Genomic DNA, 20089 nt, shown 5'->3' with positions numbered 1-20089 from the left:
ATGGGAACAAAAGTAGAGGTGGGAAGTAGGTGGAGGCTCTGGGTGGAGGTAGTGACGGTGGTGGTGGTGGATTTCAGGGCTGGTGGTAGTGAAAGGAAAAACGTGACATGGTGTTAGTGGGTGAGGGAGAGAAGATAGTGGAAGTAGTGGAGGTGGAGGAGGGAAGGGTGGAGAAGTGGAAGTTAGCAGGAAGGGGGTGAGGGTGTGGGGTTAATGATATGATGGGGTTATGGTATTATAATGAATGTTGAGTGTGGGATAAGGGAGGGCCACCGTAACCTACTTAGAGAATATACATGATTCAAACACGTATTCTTTTCCCCTCTTAATCTTGTATATAACAAAAAAAAGGCAAAAAAAAAACATATATCACCTACTTTAAACCCCCAATGACATACAGATAAACACAACATACATCACTTAAACTTAACGGCAAAACATTCAACATTAAAAAAAAGACCATCCAGTAAGTACTAAAATGAGACTCCAAAAGTATATGTGAAATAACGATAAACTCCAGCATCCCACATATTCAGTGAGGTTTGCATCTATAGTTAAGAGCAGGGAGGGGAGGCGGATGGGGGAGGGAGGGGGGGGGGGGACAGTGAGCAGTGAGCGGTGATAGCAACGACAGTAGAACGGGAGCAGGAGCGGCAGCAGGAATGGACGGGGCGGAGCAGGACGGGGGCCGAGCGGGTAGTGCAGTGGGGGAGGCGGAGATGGTGCTGGAGGTGATCTAAATACCGCCGTCATCACCACTCCCCTCCCCCCCCTCCCCCCCCCTCATCACCACCACCAGTGTTTCATCACCATCGCTTTACACGCTCCCGGCTCTGGTCACTCCCACAATCATGCCACAGATTACCCCATTTTACACGCGCAATGATGGCATGATGGCCCGTGTCTATGTATGCCCCGCCCCGTCCAATGCAGCTGCCCCGTGAAGGAAGACAGGAATTTAAAAGATGGGTGAGAAGAAAAGCCTCCGGAAGGGTAACAACGCATATGAAGGATAATCACTCGCGAAAAAATAACTCTGAAATATAAAACGAACGTGGATCAGTGTGAGGGAATAATGAAAAGCGAAAGTTACGGACACAAAGGTGGCGAGTGCAGCTGAAACAAAAGAGGAAGTGACCATTAGTGACGGGAGGAGGTGCGTGGCAGTGGCGGGCAGGCGGGCAGGCAGGTCGGTGCACGCCAGGCCCGGCAAGTGTACTGTACCTGTGGACACCGGCGCGCTAATTAAAGCAAAGGTGAAAGGTGTGATTGGCTTGATTGCTCAGGTGTGTAGCTCCCAAACTAGGCCGGGTTCACACATACCTGTACACACACACACACACACACACACACACACACACACACACACACACACACACAGGTAGATAGATAGATATCGATAGATAGATAGATACATCATCATCATCATCATCCACCAATTCCATATAGGCCATTGCTTGATAAAGGCCTTCCTCTCTCTCTCTCTCTCTCTGTTGATGATGTTCAGGAAAGCAAAAAAAATAATCTCTCCACCTGGTCCTCTGTCTGCCCTGGCCTCTATAATACATGGGTTGCCTTTCTGTTACTTTGGCACGTGATAATATGACCTGCACAAGACCGGTTCTTATTCTTAAACGTCGCTACTGTATCATCAACCCTTGCCTGTTTACTAACGAATACACGGTGCTCGCGTTATGCCTCTCCATGCTGAACCCAGTTTTTTTTCTTTTCATTCTTCTTTGTGCGCTTCTTAGCCTATTCTTTAAGTCTTCTGAGGCGTGAAATATTTGAACTGAACGAGAGTTAGCACCGGCAGGAAACACTGAATGTACACCTTTGTTTTCAGGGAGAGTGGCAGGCAGGTAAATAAATAGATACTATAGATCGATAGGCCTATTAACCACACATTGCAGATCAGCTACACACACACACACACACACACACACACACACACACACACACACACACACACACACACACGTAGGGCTTCACAAAATACAGAAACAAGTTACGTACACACAAATATTTGGCTTGCTCTACGCACACACAGTTACACATGGCTAAGTGGGATGACACATACACACACACAATGTACACATACATGAAAAAGTCGCACACACACACACACACACACACACACACACACACACACACACACGTGGGGTAATAGCGGACTCAGAATATTAGATTTTTTTCCATTGAGTAATTTTGGCAATTATTGTTTCGTAATTTGAGTATTGGCAATGATGGTTTTAAAACTTTTACTTATAATGACACTAATGCTTATTAATGATGATGACGATGTTGAGGGTAAGAGTTGCAATGATGATGATGACGAAGGTGATGATGATGATGATGATAATATTAATAATGATAATGATAATAATAATAATAATAATAATAATAATAATAATAATAATAATAATAATAATAATAATAATAATAATAATAATAATAATAATAATAATAATAATAATAATAATAATAATAATAATAATAATAATAATGATAATAATGAATCAGACAAGTACAGCAACATTATCATGATTAAAAATATTGACAATCGTCATAAAATAATTACTGATTAACTTCCTTCCTTTCCTACACACACACACACACACACACACACACACACACACACACACACACACACACACACACACACACACACAAACACACACACACACACACACACACACACACACACACACACACACACACACACACACACACACACACACACAGTCACACACACACACACACACACACACACACACACACACACACACACACACACAGGCAACAGGAACGGGCGGCAAGGCATACGGGTCGCTCACCTAGACACACTCTCCCCGGCACGTCCTTCTTGGTGATCCAGAAGGCGACCCAGGAGCAGCACACGATCAGGATGCACGGCACGTACACTTGGAGGAGGAAGAAGCCCGTCAGCCGCTTCAGGTGGAATTTGACGCTCAGAGTTGAGACCACTTCTGCAGAGGGCGGGGAGGGAGCGAGAGGTGCATGAGCGCAGTGGCAATGGTGGTGGTGGTTCGGGAGTTGTTTTTGGCTACGTGGTATGAATAGAGGGTATTGGTAGTAGGCAGTGGTTGATTTAGAAGGTTTGTGTGGTGATGGTGGTGGTGGTGATAGAAGTGGTTGTGTATGTAGTGTGTGGGGTAGAGGTTTAAGTATGTGGTGGTGGGGGTTATGGTAGAGACTTATTGGGGGTTGTAGTCAATGTAGTATATTTGTGGGGCGGATCTACTTTTTTGTGTGTGTTTTATTTCAAGGTCTTGTTAATAATTAAGAGGGTGATGTTGGGTGATATTGATGGTGGTGGTCGTGGTTGTGGGTATTGGTAGTATTGAGTTGTTATTGTTGGTGGTAGTATGGGTAGAGAAATGGGGTGGATAGAGGGCGGTGGGGGGTTGAGGTGGTGAAGGGTAGAGATGGTGATGACTGGCCGGCGGTGGGGGTGAGCGTTGTGTTGGTGTTGGTGGTGATATTCACGGTGATGTTGTAAAGATGCATTTGGAGCCTTGTGGGGAGTGAGGGGTGAGAGGGACGGGGGGAAGGCCAAGTAAAGGGGGGCAGGCGTCGTGTGGGTGGGTGGGAGACGGTGAAGGAGGGGGGGGTGCAGGTGATGTGGGGGTGGATGGGGGCAGGTAACGTTGGGGCCAGGTGCTGTGTGGTGTTGGGGTCATGTAAGTCTGGGTAGCATAGGAGGGGTGGGAGGAGTGTCGTGGTTGGGTGGGTGGTGGGGGTGGGGGCAGGTAAGATGTGGGCTATGTGTTGGGTCCATGGGTGGTGGTTTGGGTGTCGTGCGGGGGGTGAAGGGGAGAGGTAGGTTGGGGGACGGGTCAGGCATCGTGTAATTTGTCAGCGGTGATGATTTTAAAAGGTCTCCGATACATCCTCTTTCCGGGGCTATTTTCTTAATGGGGTAAGGGAGTGGTATGCTGCTGGCCCCATCTCTCCGATTTTTTGCCTATTTTTTGTCTATTGTGTCTATTTTTGTCTATTTCTGTATATTTTTTGTATATTTTTGTCTATTTTTGTCTATTTTGTCTAATTTTTGCCTATTTTGTCTATTTTTGTTTATTTTGTCTACTTTTTCTATTTTTGTCTATTTTTTCTATTTTGTCTATTTTTGTCTTTTTTTGTCTATTTTGTCTAATTTTGTCTATTTTTGTCAACTTTTGTCTATTTTTGTCTATTTATGTCTATTTTTGTCTAATTTTGTCAACTTTTGTCTATTTTTGTCTATTTTTGTCTATTTTTGTCTTTTTTTGTCTATTTTTGTCTATTTTTGTTTATTTTGTCTATTTTGTCTAATTTGTCTAATTTTTGCCTATTTTGTCTATTTTGTCTATTTTTGTCTATTTTGTCTATTTTTGTCTATTTCAGTATATTTTTTGTATATTTTTTGTATATTTTTTGTCAACTTTTGTCTATTTTTGTCCATTTGTCTATTTTGTCTATTTGTGTCTATTTTGTGTATTTTGTCTATTTTGTCTATTTTTGTCTATTTCTGTCTATTTTTGTCTATTTTTTGTCTATTTTTTGCTGCTGGCGCCATCTCCGATTTTTTTTTTTTTTTTTTTTTGTCTATTTTCTTCATCTCCGTGGTAGCATATATGTAATTTTCTCAACCCCTTTAAAGGCATATATATTTTTCCTCTTCATTTCGTATGTTTCTTTCAGTTTGCAGTGGATGTATTTACAACTAGATGACTCTTTATTTACTCCTGTTGTTTGTGTGCCTATGTTTGTATGTTGTTATGTTTGTTTGTGTGGGTGTGTTTGTGTGTAATTGTATCTCTCTCTCTCTCTCTCTCTCTCTCTCTCTCTCTCTCTCTCTCTCTCTCTCTCTCTCTCTCTCTCTCTCTCTCTCTCTCTCTGTTTCCTTTTTCCTTCCTTTCTTTTCCTCCCTCTCTCTCCCCTCCGCACAGATAAATCGATACCATTGCCGTAATCAGCAGGCGCCAGACACTCTCATCAGCGGCAGGTGTACTCAGGAAGGTAACAATAATTCCACCCGCGGGGGGCAAACAAAGCTGTCATTAGCATCAACACTCACCTGGCCGTCTGTTCTCTGCAGGCAAAAGGGAAATTAATTATCGTTAGTCAAAGGCATTACCTGGTTATTGTTCAACATTTGTAATACATGTGTCGGACAGGTTATTATATCACTGTTGCCATCAACTAATTGCCCGTGGTAAGAGGGCTGTTTTTTATAGGTATTAGTAAATTTTTTTGACACTATAGAAACCTCCAACCTCATTAGTATGTTAGTTTTCATATTATAAGTTAAGTTAATTCACAATGTGAGCTATATAAGATTATGTGAGCAACGCATTACCCTGCCTTTATAAGTATCTCTCGTTCTACAACAGTTTTTGGTTCTTTGCCATGATCTTACAGCCGACTTTTCTTCATAGCGTTAGGCGAGAAAACAATCCCTTCTCTTAACTTCGTCCTAATCCTACCCTCATAGCCGCCATTAGCCCTCAGCACACAAGCATTAGTCGAGGGGCGGCAGCGGTCGTCCATGCATGCTCTGCCCCTGACTCCCTGCACCCCTCATGTCGCCAGCCGTGGCCGGTGCGGCACTCACCCTTGCGCTGCACCACCACCCGGTCCTTGCCCGTGGAGATGTTGAAGAGCTCGTACTGGGCGATGCTCACGTCCGGGTCCACCGTCACCATGGATGGCGCCCACTTGTACACCATGTCCTCGGCGTTGTACCCGTCTGGGGAGCGGAGCGAGGCGTCAGCAGGGCAGCACGAGGAGCGCGAAGGTATGTGTGGGGAAAAGAGAAGGAGGAGGGATCAGGAGAGGGCAGGAGGAAGGAGGAAGTATCAAAGGGCAGAAAAAGACGTGAAAAATGTGGGAAAAAAGAAAGAGGCGTTGGGCGAGGGCAGGGAGGGAGCAGGGTCAGGAGAAAAGAGGAAGGCCATCAAAGGGCCGAGGAAGACGATATAAAGATAAGGAGACAAAAAAGAGGAGGATATTTCAGGATGGAAGAGCAGGAAGTCAGAGCGATAAGGAATTGTCAGAAAGAAGGAAAAGATGTCAAGACTAGAGGAGGAGAAGTAAAAAGGAAACTATATAAGAGGAAGCAGAGGAGAGAAAAGAGAGGTGAGAAGGGAATGAGGAAGAAGGGAATGAGGAAGAGAAGGAAAAGAAAAGAAGGGTTGGTGAATGAGAAGGAGGAAGAGAAGATCGAAAAGGAGCAGAAGAATACAGAGAGCGAAAAAAAGAAGGGTAGGAAGAGGAGCGGTAGATGAAGAAGGAAGAGGAGAGAGAGAAAGAAAAGTAGTAGCTGGAGGAGAAATAGCAGAAGTAGAAGAAACAAGAGGGAGAGAAGGGGTAAGAGAGAGGAGGAGAAAGAGGGATAGCTGAGATAGGAGGGGAAGGAGGAAGAGGAAGAATAGTAGAGAAAGAATGAGAAACAGGAGGAGGAAGAAGGATACTAGAAGCAGAAGCTGGAAAAGGAGGAGGAAGACGAGAGGAAGAAATAAGAATAAGAGAAGGGAAAAAAAGAGGGAGAAGAGAAGATGGAGGAAGAGGATGAAGATGAGAGAGGGAGAAGTTAGCGTAAGAAAATGAGGAAAAGAAGAAGAGAAAGATGAAGAGATAGAAGAGAAGAAGGAGGGGGGGGGGACGAGGGAGCTGGGTGACCTAAGCTATAAAAGGTGAAGAGGGAAGGTAAAGAGGTAAATTAAAAGAGGAAAATGAAGGTGCAAAGGATGATTAAAAGTGAAACTGTGAGATAAAGGATGAGAGGCGAGGTGAGAGGCGGCGTGAAAGGAGGAAAGAGAAAGTGTAACGAGAGGTGAATAGAGAGACTGGACTGAATGAGAGAGAGAGAGAGAGAGAGAGAGAGAGAGAGAGAGAGAGAGAGAGAGAGAGAGAGAGAGAGAGAGAGAGAGAGAGAGAGAGAGAGAGAGAGAGAGAGAGAGAGAGAGAGAGAGAGAGAGAGAGCGAGAGAGAGAGAGAGAGAGAGAGAGAGAGAGAGAGAGAGAGAGAGAGAGAGAGAGAGAGAGAGAGAGAGAGAGAGAATGAGAGAGAGCGAAAAAGAGGAGAGAGAAAGAGAAGGGCAAGAAAGGAGAGAGAGAGAGAGAGAGAGAGAGAGAGAGAGAGAGAGAGAGAGAGAGAGAGAGAGAGAGAGAGAGAGAGAGAGAGAGAGAGAGAGAGAGAGAGAGAGAGAGAGAGAGAGAACGTAATTAGAAAAAAATGTATATATGTTACTTGTGAAATAAATAAAAGAAAGGATTAAGTTTAGGAATTTAATACAGAAAAAATGCTAATACCGAATATTTAATAGAGTTTAGGCCTAGGAGGCTTATTTTATAGAGGAAGTAAATCAAGAGAGGGGAAGAAAAAAATATAAACTTGTGAAAAAAGGGAAAAAAGAAGGAACGTGGAAGAAAGAGACGAAAAAAAGAAGGAAGGAAGGAAAAATAAGTTGAACGGGGGAAAGAAGTTGAGGTTAAAATGCGCATGAGGGAAAAGTTGAATTGGCGGAGGGAAGAGAAGACGAAGAGAGGGAGAAGAGAAGAGGGGGAGAGGGAGAAAAAGGAAAAAAGCGGGAGAAAGATGGAAGAAAGGGAGAAAAAGGGAGAAAGAGGGAGAGGGAAGAGGGGAAGATGGAAAGAAAAGAGGGGGAGAGGGAGAAAGGGGAAGAGGGAAAGAGGAAGAAAGATAGAAAGAGAAGAGGGGGGAGGGGGAAAGGGGAAGAGGGAAAGAGGAAGAAAGATGGAGAAGGAGAAAGAGGAAGAGGGAGAAAAAGGAAGAACGAGAGAGAAAGAGGGAAAAGAAGAGGGGGAGAGGGAGACGGAGAAGACGAGAGGTGGGAGAAAGAAAGGAGGAGGAGAAAAAAAAAGACGAAGAAACATAAAATGAGAAAAAAAGAAGATAAGAAAGAAAGACTAAATAATAATAGTGATAATTGGAAGCATAAAAAGATAAATGAAAACGGATGATGATGAAGATAATGAGTGAAAAAGAAAAAAAAAGACAACTAAGACGAACGATAACAACAAAGAATAAAAATGAGAAAAAAAGAAATAACAAAAAGAGGAAGAACAGAAAGAACTAAAAGGATACGAATGAAAGAAAAACAAGAAAAAAAACAAGAAGAACAAGACCAAGAAATACGATCAACACCAAGAAAAAGAAAAAAAAGAAAAATGGAAAATAAAAAAATAATGAAAAGTGAAAAAGTTTATACATGGAAGAATCAGAATGAACTTGAAAGTGAGAGAGAAAGTTTAGAAGTGAATGACAGACAGACGAAGATGAAGGTGAAGTGACGTGCTTGACGTGAGAGAGAGAGAGAGAGAGAGAGAGAGAGAGAGAGAGAGAGAGAGAGAGAGAGAGAGAGAGAGAGAGAGAGAGAGAGAGAGAGAGAGAGAGAGAGAGAGAGAGAGAGAGAGAGAGAGAGAGAGAGGAAGGAAGAGGTAAACGAAGTAAAGGGAGGAAAGAAAGAAAAAGAGAAGGGAAAGAAAAGGAGAGAAGGAAGGAGGAGAAGAAAGAAGGAAAGGAAAGGGGAGGAAGGTAATGCAAGGGAAAGGAAGGGAAAAGAAGGAAAGGGAAATGAAGGAAAAGCATAAGAATAAGGAAAGAGAAGGGGAAGGAAGGAAGGAAGGAAGGGGGGAAGGAGAGAAACGAAAATGACAAAAAGGGAAAAGAGGAGGAAGAAGAGGAAAGAAAAATGACGAACCGTGATAAAGGAGTGCTCGAAGGAGAGAGGAGGAAAACGGGAGGGAGAGGAAAAAGGAGGAAGGAAAGAAAACGAACCAGCTGAGAGGGAAGCGTTGAAAATTAAAGTTGAAGAAGGAGAAAAAGTCGTGAAAAATGGGAGGAGGAGGAGGACGAGGACGAGGACGAGGAGGAGGAGGAGGAGGAGGAGGAGGAGGAGGAGGAGGCCAGTAATATACGTAAAGTGTTTAATGTAGAAAGTAAAGAAAAGATGAAGAGAAATAGAAGAGAGAGAGAGAGAGAGAGAGAGAGAGAGAGAGAGAGAGAGAGAGAGAGAGAGAGAGAGAGAGAGAGAGAGAGAGAGAGAGAGAGAGAGAGAGAGAGAGAGAGAGAGAGAGAGAGAGAGAGAGAGAGAGAGAGAGAGACTGCGACAAACGGAAGAAATATAATTAAAAAAAACTCTAAATTCCTGCAGTCGTACATAGAAACAGGAAAATAATGAAATAAAACCAACAAAGAAAGAGATCAGAAGGTGAGATTTTGATAGAAGAACAATATAAAAAAAAACGAGAAGAAGACGAGCATAAAACAAGAATAAGGACAAGAATAGGAAGAATAAGAAAGAGAAGAACAGAAACACGATTACGAAGAAGAAATACAAGGATGATAAAAAGCGGTGAAGTATATAGATAGATAGATAGATAGATAGATAGAACTGTTGCTTTATTACGCATCGATAAACAAGAGATGACGTGGATAGTTTTTTTTTTAAGAAGACCAAGAATTATTATCAAGAACCGTAACTTTTTAAGAGGCTAACGTTCTCTCGCTAAAGGCAGGAAGAGAGAAAGGAGAAGGAGGAGGAGAAGGAAAGAACGGAATGAGGAACTGAAAAAAAAAAGTAGGAAGGAGGGAGAAGCAAGGGGAGGAGGGGAGGAGAAAGGGAGGAAAGGAGGAAAAAGATGGAGAAAAGGAAAAACATTAGAAAGGAGAGTTGTGAGAAAGGAGGAACGATAAATGAGAAAGATATAAGGAAATAGGAAATGAGAAAGGAAAAGAAAGGAAGGAGGAAAGGAGGAGGAGGAGGAGAAGAGGATTTGATTAGAAAGGATAGTTGTAATGAAAGAGAAAAGAGATAGGAAAGATGGGAAGAAGGAACAGAGAAAATGAGAAAAGAGAGGAATTAAGGAGGAAAACATTAGAAGGGAGAGATGAAAGAAGGGAGATAGGAGAAAAGATTAAGAAAAGAAACAGGAAATGAGGGAAATTAAATGAAATACACACACACACACAAACACACACACACACACACACACACACACACACACACACACACACACACACACACACCAACTACACCCCCCCTCCACACAAACCCACCCCTACCCCCCACACACACACCTTCCTCCCCTCCGTCAGGTACGCCGCAGAAGGTACTTACAGGAGGCGAGGCTGAGGGGACAGAGCTGGGTGTCGAGGGGAAACTTTCGGAGGTGCATCTTGCAGCTGGCGCGGACGGTGAGCCTGCGGGGGGGACGAGAGGAAGGAGAGAAGAGGAAAGAAGAGGAAGGAAGAGGAAAGGAAGGAAGAGAGAAGGGGATAAAAGAGAGGGAAATAGGAAAGGAGACGGAACGAAGGAGAGGGTTGGTGAGAGAGGGAGAAATAAAGAGAGGATATAGAGAGGCGAGGAAGGGAAAAAGGAAAGAAAGAGCAGGTTGGAAAGAGAGGAAGGAAGAAAGAAAGATAAAAGGGTTGAGAGAGGGAGAATAAAAGAAGAGAAAGGTTTGGTTATAGAGGACGGGAGGAGGGAGAGAAGAAGAGAGTTGGGAGGAGAGGGAGGGAGGAGAGAAAGAGAAGGTTTGGGAGAGAGGAAGGGAAAAGGAAAGAAAGAATAGGGAGAAGAAGAAGAGAGGAGAGAAAGAGAGGGTTGGGAGAAGAGGAAGGGAGAAGATATATGAAAGATGAGAGAGAGAGAGAGAGAGAGAGAGAGAGAGAGAGAGAGAGAGAGAGAGAGAGAGAGAGAGAGAGAGAGAGAGAGAGAGAGAGAGAGATTCTTATTAATATCCTTCATTTCTTAAAGCCAACTGCACACTTTTCCCATCTTCCCTTCATCTTCAAGCTTATCAAACACCACCACCACCACCACCACCACCACCTTCTCTACTTCCTTCTTCCCTTTCCTCCATTTCCTGTTCCTTTTTCTCCTTCCCTTCCACTATCATCTCTTTCCCTTTCCTTCCATCGCTGTCTGCTAGGTTTTCTTTTCTTTTTCCTCCTTCACTTTTCCTTATTTTCTTCCTCACTACCACCACCACCACCACCATACAACCACCATCGCAACTACCAACACTTACTACCACCACTACCACCACTGCCACCATAGTCACTTATCCACACCACAGTTTACTTAAAGATATGTTGGTCTCTTTTTCCTACTAACTTAAGTATATTCCTTCCCGTTTCTTCCCTTCACCTGTCTCTTGCCATCACCTCAACCCTCCCCTCTCACTCCTCTTCCCTTCTCTCCTTCTCTCTTCTCCTTTTATTCTGTTCCTCCTCCTTCCTGCTATCGACCTTTTTCCTATCTCTGTGAACATTTCATTCCTCTCTATAACATTTTTTCCCGTTCCGTGAGACACCCCTTTTTTTTCTTTCCCTTTTCTTTCCTTCAGATAATCCCTTTTTCCTTTTATTAACACCCATTTCTATTCCTTTCGATCAGGCATTATTTTCCTTTTTTAAAACCCTCCAGCTCATGCCTTTAAACGTATCTTTTCCTTAAAGTTAAACATCCTTCACCTTATTATATCCTTTAAAACATTTCTTCTCATCCCTCTAAACATCTTTTTTTTCTAACTCTCCTTTCTCTTCCATTTCCTCCCCTTTCCTTTCCTTTACTTCCCTTCTCTTCCTTTCCCTTTCCTTTCCTTCCCTACCCTCTTCTTCGTTTCTCTTTCTTTCCCTTCACTTCCCTCCCATTCCCTTCCCTTTCCTTCCCTTCCCTTCCCTTCCTTTCCCTTCCCAACCCTTTCCCTTCTTTCCTTTCCCTTCCCTTCCCTTCCCTTCCCAGCCCTTTTCTTCGTTTCGCTTTCTTTCTTCTTCCTCCCTCCCTTCCTTTCCCTTCCTTCCTTTCCTTCCCTTTCCTTCCTCCTTCCTTTCCTTCCTTCTCCCTTCCTTTCCCTTCCCTTCCCTTCCCTTCCTTTTCCTTCCCTTCCCTTCTCTTCCCTTCCCTGCCTTTCCCTCTCCTTCCCACCCCTTCCCTTCCCTTTCCTTCCTATCCCTACGAAGTCCATTAATTTTCTTCCACATCCATCCCTTCTCTCCAAACATCCATTTCCTTTCCCTCAAACACTCTTTCACACCATGACAGACATAACCTACCTTTCCTAAAACCATGCTGTCACCCACCCAGCCACCCAGCGACCAACCAACCAATCATAATCCACCAGTGACCCAGCCGGCCAGTCATCAACCAATCAGCACCCACCTGAGGGACCACGTGATCTGTCCGTCGTGCTGGAGGCGGATGAAGGTGTTGGGCGCCGTGATCTTGTGGGCGTAGGAGTTCTTGCCGTTGATGAAGAAGGTGTCGGGCTTCCAGAGCTTGGCGGCGAACATCCAATTCATGGAGAACTCCGCCTTGCTGAGGTCCGTCTTGTTGAAGCGGAGGCGCGGGTCGAACCACACTTGACGCAGGTACAGTTGCATAGAGTACGACTGTGTGGGGAGAGAGAGAGAAGAGAGTGAGTGAGTGAGGACAGAATGAGAGTCGCGTAGCATACCACTGTGAGGGTAAGAGAGTGAGGGAGAAAGTCAGAGTGAGAGAGAGAGAGGGAAGGTAGGCGAGGTGCTTCTGAGATGTTGATTGATCACTATTATAGCTTGGCGCCGCAACATCACTGGTCACATGGCGCCTGAGAAAGGGGAAGTGGAGGACAACCATAAAGGGAGAGTTGCATAGAGAGTGAGAGAGAGCGGAAGAGGGAGTGAGAGATAGAGGAGTTAGGGGAGGTGCGTATGAGAAGGGGAATTAGAGGTGGATAAGGTGGAGGAGACGCATAATGGAAGTACGACTGTGTGTGTGAGAGAGAGAGAGAGAGAGAGAGAGAGAGAGAGAGAGAGAGAGAGAGAGAGAGAGAGAGAGAGAGAGAGAGAGAGAGAGAGAGAGAGAGAGAGAGAGAGAGAGAGAGAGAGAGAGAGAGAGAGAGAGAGAGAGAGAGAGAGAGAGAGAGAGAGAGAGAGAGAGAGAGAGAGAGAGAGAGAGAGAGAGAAGGTTAGGAACATGTCAGAAGGAGAGTGGACTGGAGGAAGGAACCGAGGTGTAAGTGAAGAGATAGAGAGGGAGAGTACTGGAGATATATAAGTGAAAGGAGGGAGGAGAAGGGAGGTAAAGGAGAGAGGATAAAAGGAAGTATTACGTATATGGTTGGGGAGAATAAATATGTTCGAAGGGAAGTGAGGAACGAAACAAGATGAGGAGAAGGTAGAGGAGGAGGAGGAAGAGCACAGGAGGAGGAACATAGCAACAGTGAAGTGAGAAGGGAGTAAGAGAGTAGATGATAAAGATAGATAATAAGGTTGTTTACGGGTGTGAGAAAGACAGATAGATAGTAGTAGAAAGGAGAGTAACGTTAGGTATGAGGGAGTAAGGGGAGACATGAGATAGGGGAAGAAAAGGTGATATACAACATTATTAAGATGCCATAGAAGAAGAAAAAGAATACAGAGTTAGTAGGTGTGAGCGAGACAGTGAAATTAAGCGATAAATGGCAAGGTATGAAAGAAAGGATGGGAAGGAGTAGGAGGAGGAGGAGGAGGAAGGGGACGCTAAACATAGACAGACAGACAGATAGATAGATAGAGAGGGTGCGAGAGGGAACGATGCATTGAAGGAGAGAGAAGAAAAACTGAAACTTGATTAATAAAAGGTGAAGGAGAGAAGGGGATGAAACGAGCGAGCAGACATGAAAATTCGAGAGATGAACAAATATAGAACTGACTGAACAGGGGAAGAGAGTGGAGGGAGAGAGAGGGGAGGAGGAGGAGGGAGAGAGGAGGAGGAAGTTTGAGTACGCAGCAAGGGAAGGGGAAGAGTAGAAAATAGGGGTGAGGGGAGGAAAAGGGTGACAGAGGGAGATGAGACGAGTGTTGGGGAGATAATGGAGATGTTTGGTGGGGTGACAGCAATGGGTGATGGTGGCTAATATTGGAACGTTGAGAGAGAGAGAGAGAGAGAGAGAGAGAGAGAGAGAGAGAGAGAGAGAGAGAGAGAGAGAGAGAGAGAGAGAGAGAGAGAGAGAGAGAGAGAGAGAGAGAGAGAGAGAGAGAGAGAGAGAGAGAGAGAATAAAAGAAAAAAGAAAGAGAAAAGTAGAGCAACACAACAACAACAACAACAACAACAACAACAACAACAACAACACTAGCATAGAAACTGAAGTAGATAACACCTTCAGAGAAACAAATTAAAAATGAAAAAAAAAAATATGACAGGAAAATTTCGCTAAACATAGGTGTATAGAAAGGTGTTGGAGGAAGAGGAGGAGGAGGAGGAGGAGGAGGAGGAGGAAAGGGGGGGTATGGAGGGGGGATGCCACCTCTGTGTGGGTGGCGTGAAAGACAGGTGGAAATTGCTCGTGAGGAGAGAGAGGAAGAGTTGAAGATTAAGGGCGGAGGCTGAGAGGGAGACGAGGGGGAGACGTTGGGAAGAGTAAATGAAGGGAATGAAGAAGAGGAAAAGGAAGAAGGAGGAGGAGGAGGAGGAATAAAAGAAGGAAAAGAAGAAGAAGTAGAAGAAAAGGAACAAGAAGCAGAGATTGATTCATAAGGAAAGAAAAGGATAAAAGACAAAAAAATATAAGAAAATAAGAAAAAGAGAAGAGAGGAAAGAAAAAAAATGCAAATAAAAAATAAAAAAGCAGAAAGAAAAATATAGAAAATACGAATGACTAACAGACAGACAGATAGACAGACAGGAGGTTGTTTTCTCCTTTCTCCATCTCTGTCTTAGTCAAATATTTCCCACTCTGTCCCTTCCTTACTAATGTGGCTTGCGTGCCTCTCTTTAAATATGAGGAAATAGTTTCTCTCTCTAGTAATCCTCGCTGAACACTGCAGTATTATCGTTAAAAATTATTAATATTAGCGGTTCTCCCTCATTGCCCAATTACTCGTTTGATTGCTTGTTGAATTTGCTGGTCTTGAGGGAGAGAGAGAGAGAGAGAGAGAGAGAGAGAGAGAGAGAGAGAGAGAGAGAGAGAGAGAGAGAGAGAGAGAGAGAGAGAGAGAGAGAGAGAGAGAGAGAGAGAGAGAGAGACACACACACACACACACACACACACACACACACACACACACACACACACACACACACACACACACGCACACACGCTTGCTATTACTGGACTGTCACGGTGTTTAGCAAAGTCTCTTAAAAATAAAAGGAAGGGGAGAGTGCGCTGAGGAGCCCCTGCCCAGGATAGTCTCGCCTCTTAAGAGTGCACGTCATAACATTTGCGAGATCACTTTTAAGGGAAGAGGTTGATAAGACGGTTTTCAAGATGCTGTTCAAGGGACGAGAGGTGTTGGTGGTCTGAACATTTGAGTGGTCTATTGATGCTTATTTTTTTTGTTTGTTAAGGAAGAAGCTCAATGGCAAATGAAATAAAACAATAAAAACGTTAAACTCTGCTCATATAAAAGAAATTAGAGATGAGTGGCCTAAAAAGAGGTCAATTTCGGGTGTAGAGGGGACGTTTAGGAGTTTGTAAGATTTTTCTGTTCAGTAATTATGTCTTTGAAGGGATGAACGGAGGGTAGGAACCTGGGGAAGGGAACGAAGGGAAGAAAGAACGGGAGAGGTATGAATTGAGGGCGAAGGGGTGAAGGAAGGAGGCGATGGTGAAGGCAGGCATGAGGAAAGGGGCCAATATGTAATAAAGGAAGAAGATAGGGGGGGAGGATAATAGAGAGGTGACAAAAAGAGAGAGATTGTGCGTGGAAAAAAATATATAGAAAACTCGTAACCTTGCATATACATCGATTTGGAGAGAGAGAGAGAGAGAGAGAGAGAGAGAGAGAGAGAGAGAGAGAGAGAGAGAGAGGGGTGGGGGTAAGAATGAAGGAGGGAGATAGGGAGGAAAAAGGATAGGGTAGGCAACAATTAAGAAAAAAAAATTGTGCGCGAAAAAAATAGAAAAAACCCCATCTAATCTTGCGTACACACCGAATTCGAGAGAGAGAGAGAGAGAGAGAGAGAGAGAGAGAGAGAGAGAGAGAGAGAGAGAGAGAGAGAGAGAATTATATATATATGTCTGCGTGATTGGCTTCCTGACGGCTCGGCAACAGCTTACTGCCAGATTAGCGGAGTATTTGCGTTTTGTTCGGTAACATATCTTCCCCGCGTGCCTGCTGCCTGGACACGTAAAAAAGAAAGAAAAAAAATAGTTATGCACACCAGGGAAGGGAATAAAAAGCACGGCGCATTGGTGGACGTTATCACACACACACAATTCCCTCTTTGGTAAGTTGTTATTTAGCGTCCTGCGAAGTATTATCTCTCTTCCCACCCTCTCCCTTCCCCCGCCTCCTTTCTCTCTCCCTCCCCCTCCTCCCCCGGCGTTGATAAATTATTACGAGGGTGAGTAAATATTTGACTCGGCTGATATTACCTCGGCCCGGGTTTGTAAGTTTCACGTGAATGCCTCTTTTTGTGTGTTTGTTTGCTGCCCTGTTTACCTGTTTTGTTTACTTGTTTGTTGATTGATTATTTTTTTTTGTCTCTTTGCACGACTATTTGTACGATTCATGTGCACGATTTTTTTTTTTGTATGTTTGGTTGAAGTGTATTTCTTGTTTATTCTGTTCTTGTTTACTGGTTTGTTTATGAAGTGGTCTTTGTTTATTAATTTCTTATTCATTTATTGTTTATTTATGAGGTGAAGTCTTTGTTTATTCTTTCCTTGTTTATTTCTTGTTTATTTATGAGGTGCTGTCCTTGTTTATTCTTTCCGTGTCTATTTCTTGTTTATCTATGAGTTGTATTTGTTGTTTATCTATGAGTTGTATATCTTGTTTATCTATGAGTTGTATTGTTTATCTGTGAGTTGTATTGTTTATCTATGAGTTGTATTGTTTATCTATGAGTTGTATTTCTCGCCTATCATTTCTTGTTTGTTCAGTCGTAATAATGAGTTTCAGACACCATCAATACAAGGAAATAAAAATACTGCAACCAATATAATCTTGCCCCACATTTTACAAAGCACTAAACAATGACCGGAAATCAATACGTAAAATAAAAAAGCGTAGTTGTTTTATAATGAGAACGATGATGATAATGATATGTAATTGCCCTCAGCGTAGTGAAGGTAAGGTCTTTAGGTCATTAGGTGGCTCATAGGAATAATTGGGATGAATGGGCTGAGTGCGTAATAGTATTTAATAGAAGTGCTTAATAGGAATGCGTAATAGCAGTGAAAAATGGGAGTGCGTAATAGGAATATGCAATAGCAGTATATAATATAAGTTTGCAATAGGAGTATGTAATAGGAACGTGTGTATAGGGGTGAGAGTGTAATAGGAGTGATCGGGGTGAAGGAGCTAAGCGTAACGAGCAAAATAAGGGATGTCATGGGGTAGGGTTGGTAGTCCTGGCTAGCAGAGACGAAGCTATGATAATTTGTATATACGTTACCGGCTCGTGTGTCTTATTTTACGATAGATAAATACAACACAATGTAACACGTATAACCCGGTAAATGAGTACGATAGATGTCTCTTGGCAACGTTATATGAAGTTATGAACCACGCGTGAGGGTTGGTAGTTCTGGTTGGTTGGGATGAACCCGTGATAATTTGCATTTTACCAGCTCATGTCTCTTCTTGATAACAGCTGAATGGAATACTATGCAATACGTATACTAGAATGAATGTATACGACAGTTATGGGCCTAATGACAACGTTATGTGATGTACGGAATGACGCGGGGGGGTTGGTACTCCTGGCTAGTGGACGGGAAGGAGAAGGGATGTCAGTAGTTCGTGTGTGTGTTTGTGTGTTTTTCTTCCTCAACGCGTGATGGACAGCGGCTGAGCACATTCCCTCACGCTGGCATAACCTTCAGGCATCAGTGAACACCGGGGCGGATAAATAATGTGTGTAGGGACGCGTGTAAGATGGAAAAGTTAAAAAGTGCCGACCATCACAACCGCCATAACATGAAAACGTGGGCGCCTTTTTTGCATTTAACTCCGAAAATGCAGCAGATAAATAGACTTACGGACGCTGGCATAACCCTTAAGCATCAGGGATTACAGGAACATCTATGGACGTGTGTAGGGAAGATCGGTGTCCAGGATATAAGAGGAAATTGACGATTACTACCACCACCATGACAGGACAGAAAAACGTGTCCCGTGTATTAATTAAACTATTTCCTCGTGTTTCCTCTGAAGGTGCGACTCACAAACAACTCTTGAACGTGACACAGCCTTTAAGTATCAAGGAGTACTGGGACTTAGTGTGGATGCGTGTAGGAAAGAGCGTTGCCGAGGAAATGAGAGGAAATCCACCACCACCATGACAGGACAAAAAACGTGTCGTGTATTAAACTATTTCCTCGTGTTTCCTCTGAAGGTGTGACTTTTAACAGAATTCCTGACGGCGACACAGCCTTTAAGTATCAAGGATTACTGGGACTTAGTGTGGATGCGTCTAGGGAAGAGCGTTGCCGAGGAAATGAGAGGAAATTCACCACTACCACGCACGCGCCATGGTGTGTCCCTGTGGTTGACTGCTTGACGGAGTGACCACCGCCGCCACTTCCTCGCTGACGTTTCTCGCTGACATGCCTCTTCTGGTCATCAGGTCAAGGTAAGCTATTATTTTGTTCAGTGTTTTGTTCATGCCTCTGCCCCCCGAGTCCCCGAACTTGAAGCAATCACCGCTATTTTAATGGGGCGAGGATATATGATATTTAATTAAAGGGGTTTCAGGTTTCTAATTTAGTGGCGTTACCTTAAGTTGTGCGGTTGGAGTGTGTTAATTTTATAATGGCCTCCTGATGTTTTTAATTACCGTTTAGTAGCCCAGGAATGTTTTAAGCGTGCTACTGTTGTGATTTTGTTCTGACGCTTTGTTTTATGTTAATTTCTTGTGTGGTAACTTTATATTTTGTAAAGTAGAAACATATGAAGACTAAACATGAAAGTAAAGAACAGTGTTTATGCGCGGTACCGTGTTAACTTGTCCTTTCGTGTCTCTACGATTAATCATTTAAATTTGCTATTACGCTCGGCAGACGGTGTAGAAGGATCATTGGCAGTCTGTCACTCTTTGGGAACAGTTACCAACCCACGCATTTTCATGGCTGGCTTACTTGTGTCAACTTAGTTCTCGTGTATATATATTTTTTTCTTCTGCAGCGATGGCGGGCTTGTGGGCAGATGAAACATTTCGTAGACTTGTTTATTCAGACTCGATGGTTGTTTCGTTGCAAATTATCTTGACTTCTTTGTATTGTGTGTATCTCTGTTTGGAAATGTATGGCCAACGCAAAGAGCTTGTGTAGGTATACGAATTTAAAAGACGGGAATATGTGTATGTATTTGTATATTAATATGTAAATACACACACACACACACACACACACACACACACACAAAGACAGACGGATGGAGAGCGAAGGGGAAAGGGGAAGAAAGGAGATGGAGGAGGGGTAGCTAGTTGTAGAAGTAGTAGTAGTAGCATCAGGCCAAGGGTAAAAATAGTGAGTGGGGTGGTTGTGTTGTGGTGGTGGTGGTGAGAGTGGTGGTTGGTAGCGGTGGTGGAGCTTGACGGAGCGGAGCGGGGCGGGGCGGGGAAGGGACGGGGCGGGGCGTTTAGTTTGTGCCAGCCAGAACCTCTTCCGACACTGACGAATGCAACACCACAGCGGAGATGAAGAGTGGCGATAGAGAGCCGTGTGTGTGTAGACTTGAGTGGCTCCTTAGACGGTGGATTGGCAGAGGTGGCGGTGTTGTCTGGTGATGGAGTGCTGGTTCAGAGAGAGACGGAGAAAGGGGGAGAGGGGGGTGAGTAGAGAAAGAGAGATGAGGGATCGCAGGGATTTTTGGGAGTAGTGGAGTGAGTTTGAGAGTGGCATGATGGTGGTGGTGGTGGTGGGGGTAGGGGTGGTAGGGTGGGGTAAGTGTTGGCAGGGGAACTGAGGTACGTATTAAGTTGTAGAAGTCATATATTTCACTCCATAAATATGAGTGTCTACCATTTTAACGTTCTCTCTCTCTCTCTCTCTCACACACACACACACACACACACACACACACACGCAGCAATCTTAAGTATTGTGCAAAACGCGTCACCTCCAATTTAAGAATGATCTCCAA

General features: G+C 43.8%; 1 protein-coding gene across 3 annotated transcripts in view; it reads right to left on the bottom strand.

Annotated features, from left to right (window-relative positions):
• The window catches only part of LOC126991795 (gamma-aminobutyric acid receptor subunit alpha-6-like), a 48589-nt gene that overhangs the window by 4562 nt on the left and 23938 nt on the right, over positions 1-20089 (bottom strand). For 2 of the 3 annotated variants that reach the window (XM_050850464.1, XM_050850466.1), the window contains exons 2-6: positions 12194-12423; positions 10148-10230; positions 5618-5752; positions 5081-5095; positions 2838-2990 (exon numbers count right to left, since the gene is read on the bottom strand). In XM_050850464.1, the coding sequence (XP_050706421.1) occupies positions 2838-2990; positions 5081-5095; positions 5618-5752; positions 10148-10230; positions 12194-12423 (616 nt within the window). The remainder of the gene's footprint in view (positions 1-2837; positions 2991-5080; positions 5096-5617; positions 5753-10147; positions 10231-12193; positions 12424-20089) is intronic. The other variant, XM_050850465.1, reaches the window with a different exon arrangement.

This window comes from Eriocheir sinensis, unplaced genomic scaffold (assembly GCF_024679095.1).
Source record: "Eriocheir sinensis breed Jianghai 21 unplaced genomic scaffold, ASM2467909v1 Scaffold342, whole genome shotgun sequence".
Taxonomy (NCBI): Eukaryota; Metazoa; Arthropoda; class Malacostraca; order Decapoda; family Varunidae; genus Eriocheir; species Eriocheir sinensis.
The sequence above is the reverse complement of the archived record's forward strand: the minus strand, read 5'-3'. Positions and strand labels throughout refer to the sequence as shown.